Source organism: Oncorhynchus kisutch, linkage group LG9 (genome assembly GCF_002021735.2).
Source record: "Oncorhynchus kisutch isolate 150728-3 linkage group LG9, Okis_V2, whole genome shotgun sequence".
Classification (NCBI taxonomy): Eukaryota; Metazoa; Chordata; class Actinopteri; order Salmoniformes; family Salmonidae; genus Oncorhynchus; species Oncorhynchus kisutch.
This window is the reverse complement of record NC_034182.2, coordinates 41239265-41245627: the sequence shown is the minus strand read 5'-3', so window position 1 is coordinate 41245627 and position 6363 is coordinate 41239265. Positions and strand designations below refer to the sequence as shown.

Sequence of the window (6363 nt, the reverse complement as noted above, 5' to 3'; positions counted from 1 at the left end):
AAAAATACATGTATATGTCACTCAGACAGAGAAGTGCGGAATCAGTATTATGCCTAAAACTCTGTTTCTCTCCTTTGTTCTGTCTGTTTTTTGTCTTGCCTGTTGTATCTCTCCAGCCAGTGGGGTTTGTCAGCTTTGACAGCCGATCAGAGGCAGAAGCTGCCAAGAATGCCTTGAATGTAAGTTATATGCCCTCATCAAGCTCAAGCACAGCCCAGTCTAACAGTGTTTTTAATGTTTATAATATGTGTTGCTAAATATATATTATAGGCACTCTTACGAATACCCAAATACATTTCTGGGCATCTGTACCTCTGAAGAACATGAAAGGCAAGTACAGATGTACGATCTTAATTTGATCTCTCTTTTGTTGCTGAGAATTTTCATGTGCTGTAGGAAATGCAGATGAGCTTTGTGACTGACATAAATTCACTGAAAACCTGCACTAACACATGGTTACATTAACAGTATTGCACTTTTCCATTCAAGCCTAATTTTGTCCAGCTAAAAGCCTAACCACCGATCAAGCAACATTATGGACTATAATTTCAAATCCTGTGACTTACTGCAGGATTATTTTTGATCGAAATGTGTCAATTCCCTCAACAATCTCTATATTATTTAATACCTGTGAGTTTTCAGGCAGGTTTTCAAATAAACCACATTTTATTAAATTTTTACATAAAGGGGTGGCAGGGTAGCCTAGTGGTTAGAGTATTGGACTAGTAACCGGAAGGTTGCAAGTTCAAACCCCCGAGCTGACAAGGTACAAATCTGTCATTCTGCCCCTGAACAGGCAGTTAACCCACAGTTCCTAGGCTGTCATTGAAAGTAAAAATGCGTTCTTTTAACTGACTTGCCTAGTTAAATAAAGGTTAAATAAAAACCTTGCTGTCCCTTTGGATCAAACAAGGTCAATCACTCTAAACACAGTAGAATTAGTACTCCTTCCACACCGAAATAGCAGACATTGATCTAGGATTTGAATTTAATCTAGCTGATTTCAAGCAGAGGCTACCAACCTTGCTTGAGGAAATCATTGATGAAGCAGACAGACTGATGCAAAACAGGACTGATCCCGGCAAAGCTTTAAGTTTATCTCTCGAAACAAAGATTCACAGAGAACGCAAAGAAAACTTTCAAATGCCTGTCTTTTTGTCATCTTTGTTTTTTATTTAAGTTATTCCAGCTTTATATTTACATATTATGTGCCTCTCGGGTGCAGAAATTAAACATTTTAAAAGTTATATTTGGGTCAATAATGACTACTTTATTACAGAATGTCGCATCTACTGAATCGAAATGGACCAATCCTCGAGATATTGTTGTACATATATCAAAGACGAAAAATGTCATTTAAAAGCAATGCTCACGTTATTAGATCAGATTTAGGGTAGGTAAAGTAATGCTGAAAATTCTGTTATTGTGTGCAGCCCATTTCCCCAGAGTCATGTGAAGAACACCCCAGTGTCTGTAGAAACCTTGTGCCCCCCCCCCCCCCCCCCCCCCCCCCCCCCAGTGTCTGCAGAAACCTTGTGCCCCCCCCCCCCAAGTTTTCTGGGCATTTTTTTTTCCATAATAATTTTTTGACATAAAAATACCAGGAAATCAGCTCCATGGGATTTTAATTTAAGAAATCTGTTCCCAAGTATTCCCACTCATAATAGAAATACATGTGATTATATACAAATGTAAGCAAGGTTTGAAATGATTAGGTTTTACATTCTATCTGTTTGCGCTTCTTGAGGTTAATTTGCAGAATCTAGTTGATGATCCCTGGTCTTTAGCTACATATTCAACTGTAGAATCTAGTTGATTATTCCTGGTCCTTAGCTACGTATTCAACTGTAGAATCTAGTTGATGATCCCTGGTCTTTAGCTACATATTCAACTGTAGAATCTAGTTGATTATTCCTGGTCCTTAGCTACGTATTCAACTGTAGAATCTAGTTGATGATCCCTGGTCTTTAGCTACATATTCAACTGTAGAATCTAGTTGATTATTCCTGGTCCTTAGCTACGTATTCAACTGTAGAATCTAGTTGATGATCCCTGGTCTTTAGCTACATATTCAACTGTAGAATCTAGTTGATTATTCCTGGTCCTTAGCTACGTATTCAACTGTAGAATCTAGTTGATGATCCCTGGTCTTTAGCTACATATGAAACTGTAGTAAAAGAAGAAGAGGTCTCTATACATGTACTATCTGCCTTCACATCAAAACATATAAACCTGTTGGAGGTGTCGAGAAAACTGATGGGTGAAAATAACAATTTCAAGTCAGAGAATCAACTCTCCTCTGAACCTTTTGATTCTGAGTTCAAATTAAAGCAGTCCTCATTATGCCTGTATAGCTTATTATACCCTCTGTAGCTTCAATTGGCAGAGGCTCAGAGAACGGTGAGCCAAGGCAATCCTAGTTAATTCCTCCCTTCATGAGAACCGCGATCTCTCGCTTCTTTCAGCACGGCTCTCTGCATGCCTGCTGGGACGGACCTAGAATCGACCCTAGGTGCGCACCGCAGAACTCACTCCACGGGCTTCTCTCTTCATTGATCCGATTCGCTGTGTTTTTCTTTCCATCTCCGACACACAAAGAAACTCTCATATCGGGGTTGATGTAAGGGTAGATAGCCACCGGTTAATGCTGTGTTGTACTGTTGATTCACAACCCACAGCAAACAAACAGTGCCTTTGTTTCTGACGAAGAGGACCCCTGTTCATCCTGCATTCCATATTTGTAGCATCGGTCTCGGGTAGGGTTGGAACATTTTACAATCCTAGTCTTGGGGCTAAAAGTAATGGAGAAGGAAAAATGTTTTGGTAGAAAAAGGAGGTTTTTAATAATTGATGACAGAAATCAAAGTAACCTAACTTTGAGTCAGTTACTCGCAATGGCCAAAATGTAGCTCCCCTGACTGTATGTTTTGCAGTGGAATCCTAAAAATTTGTGGGGGCTGTCGAAAGATCGCTTTGAGGTGTGGCGATCGCTGTGTGTTATGGTTGGTGGGGGTTTGAGGTCACAGTATTGGGTCAGAGTTCATGAGGGAAAGTGGCGAGGTCAGTCTCGTGGCTTCCCTCTTCTATGTATTCTGCCGCTGACACAAGTGACATGGTATCCCCACCAAGTGACATGGTATCCCCACCAAGTGACATGGTATCCTCACCAAGTGACATGGTATCCCAACCAAGTGACATGGTATCCCCACCAAGTGACATGGTATCCCCACCAAGTTTGGGTCACCATGAACCAAACCTTAATGCTTGTGTCACCACATGCAACAGAATGAGAAGGACGTTCTAATCCAAGTTGAATCCCTCAAGACCACGTTCTTCACAATAGCTCCTGCAATAGCTCTTCGAATATCTCCTACAATAGCTTTTATAATAGCTCTTACAATGGTTCTCACAATATGGTTTCAAATACCAGGCTTTTACATGTGATTTGGTCAGGATATAATTTGCTCGTTGACAGTATATCATATTATAGAGGATATCTAAGTTACTGGATGGGTGTAACCAATGTCCCTATATTTTAAAGACAACCTAGATTTATAACTCTGTTCCATCCATCGAATAGGCGGCGTGATTACTTCCCAGAAACTAAGTGTATCTTTATCGTCGTGACAACAAAAGACAAACAAAGCTCTATGTTTTTAATTTTATTTATTGTGTATTTCACCCTCTTCCTTTGAACACAGGGTGTCCGCTTCGACCCGGAGATCCCCCAGACTCTGCGGCTGGAGTTTGCCAAAGCCAACACCAAGATGGCCAAGAACAAGCTGGTGGGCACTCCCAACCCTCCTCCCTCCCAGCAGAGCCCTGGCCCACAGTTTATCAACAGAGACCCATGTGAGTGTTTCTGTCTGTCTGTCAGACCAAGCTGCAGGGCCCTGCACCACTGATAAGTGGTAATCCCTTTACTTGGGGTGAAAATAGTAGGCCTTAACTGTAGCTATATTATAAACAGAGTGTTATAATGGTACACACAGTGTTGATGTATGGGAGCTACGTACAACCTAGATTGGAGCCATGTTGGAGTTAGGGCTTAGGATCTCAAACTAAACAGCTGTAGAAACGTGTGTGTATGTTTTCATTTATCAGTTATAAGACACCGTTGGTCAATGTTTGTTTTTTACATTTAGAGAGTATGGAATGTTACGAAATGACAGTCTTAAAGTTTGTCTCTGGTCAATCAGTATGGTTTTAAATGAGGTTAATCAAGGACTAATATTCGTTCTCAAGCTCTCTCAAACACATTCCCCTTGTTAAATGAATGTTTAATAAATATTCTCTTGTGTGCAATACTAGCCTCGGTCATAATCCTACGCACCTAACCCCTTGACTCTTGAGATTGTGTGGAATTCGCTGATGTAGCTCTGTACTGTTTTACGTTTAGTTAAATATTTTGTCAAGCGTTAAGTTTGAACATAAGGCCATCTGTGGATTGCTTGGCTGTAGCTAGATTCTTACTTATTGACCAAAACATGTTGTTATCTGAAATCTTTTTGCCGGAGGAGAGAGGGAGTACACTTGTTGGGTCCTTGTGGAATAGGGAAGGAAACGATGAATGAAGATTACGGCGTAATTGTCAACCGATCTCCAAAACAGAAATCAATGGCTGTCGTTTTCTGATAAGGAGTTACACTATCGGTCAAAAGTTGAAGAACACAATGTAGAAAATAGTAAAAAATTAAGAAAAACTCTTGAATGAGTAGGTGTTCTAAAACTTTTGACCTGTAGTGTATATCTGCCAGTTGATCTGAGAATACACTGAAATGGACAGTTTTACAAGGCACCTGGAACATGGAAGCCATTGTTATTGTTGTTGATATAGGTACAGCTATTGGTATTCTGTAGATCTATATGATGCTGTCTGGACATGATCTCCTCTTTCAAAAGAGGAGGCGGGAGGTAGCCTAGCGGTTAGAGCGGGCCAGTAACCGAAAGGTCCGTGAGCTGCCAAGGAGGAAAAAAACGTTTTTTCTGCCCCTGAACAAGGCAGTTAACCCACTGTTCTTAGGGCGTCATTGGGGGGGCAGTGTAGCCTTTTGGTTAGAGCAGTGGACTAGTAACCGAAAGGTTGCAAGTTCAAATCCCCGAGCTGACAAGGTACAAAATCTGTCGTTCTGCCCCTGAACAGGCAGTTAACCCACTGTTCCTAGGCCGTCATTGAAAATAAGAATTTGTTCTTAACTGACTTGCCTAGTAAAATAAAGGTAAAATTTAAATAAAATTTTAAAAAATATATATATATATAAACTGCCCCATTAATGACTAGGGTAGATTTTTTTTGCTTTTAATCTGAAATATTTTTTGTAGTGTAAATATCCACCCGCCCTCAACCGATAGCCTTTTCACTCTGCTCACCTTTAAACAATCTCACCCTGTATCTTTCTTCATCTGTCCCTCTTCTCCCTCTTACCTCTATTTCAAGTCACGTGCACTCTGTAATACCTCACTCACTGCATCACACTAGTCTAAAGTTCCTTCTTCTCCTCATCTCCTCTCTTCCAACCACAATGGTCTTAATATAGAGGATACGCGAAAGCAATATGGCGGAATTTCACAGGGAGACTCCCGTTCACCTATCCAGGTCTTTCAGATCAATGCTTAAAAAAGAGAGGAGACCACTTATGACGTGTCACACATTCCTCCACCCTGTCTGTTCCCCCTCATCCACTCCCTCCGTCACTCCTCACCGTTCTCCTCCTTTTCTTGTCTCCGCAGATGAGCTCACAGTACCCGCTCTGTACCCTGGCGGCCCAGACATGTGGGCGTCATACCCGCTGTACCCGGCGGAACTGTCGCAAGCCCTCCCTCCTGCTTTCACCTACCCCTCCTCACTTCACACTCAGGTAAAACGAACACCTGAGCCCACACCTACCTAACCTACCACACCTATCTGCCTACCACACCTACCTAACCTACCACACCTATCTGCCTACCACACCTACCTAACCTACCACACCTATCTGCCTACCACACCTACCTAACCTACCACACCTATCTGCCTACCACACCTACCTAACCTACCACACCTATCTGCCTACCACACCTACCTAACCTACCACACCTATCTGCCTACCTCACCTACCTAACCTACCACACCTATCTGCCTACCACACCTATCTGCCTACCACACCTACCTAACCTACCACACCTACCTAACCTACCACACCTATCTGCCTACCTCCCTACCTTTATTTATCCCGTATTTTACCGGGTCAGTTGACTGAGAATGCATTCTCATTTACAGCAACGACCTGGGGAATAGTTACAGGGGGAGAGGAAGGGGGGGATGAATGAGCCAATTGGAAGCTGGGGATGATTAGGGAGCCATGATGGTATGAGGGCCAGATT

At 42.1% G+C, this 6363-nt stretch overlaps 1 protein-coding gene across 3 annotated transcripts in view; it reads left to right on the top strand.

Annotated features, from left to right (window-relative positions):
- The window catches only part of LOC109878502 (RNA-binding protein with multiple splicing), a 68531-nt gene that overhangs the window by 36345 nt on the left and 25823 nt on the right, over window positions 1–6363 (top strand). Inside the window, exons 4-6 of one of the 3 annotated variants that reach the window (XM_031832604.1) lie at window positions 117–179; window positions 3702–3852; window positions 5731–5858. In XM_031832604.1, the coding sequence (XP_031688464.1) occupies window positions 117–179; window positions 3702–3852; window positions 5731–5858 (342 nt within the window). The remainder of the gene's footprint in view (window positions 1–116; window positions 180–3701; window positions 3853–5730; window positions 5859–6363) is intronic. The other 2 variants (XM_031832606.1, XM_031832605.1) reach the window with 2 other exon arrangements.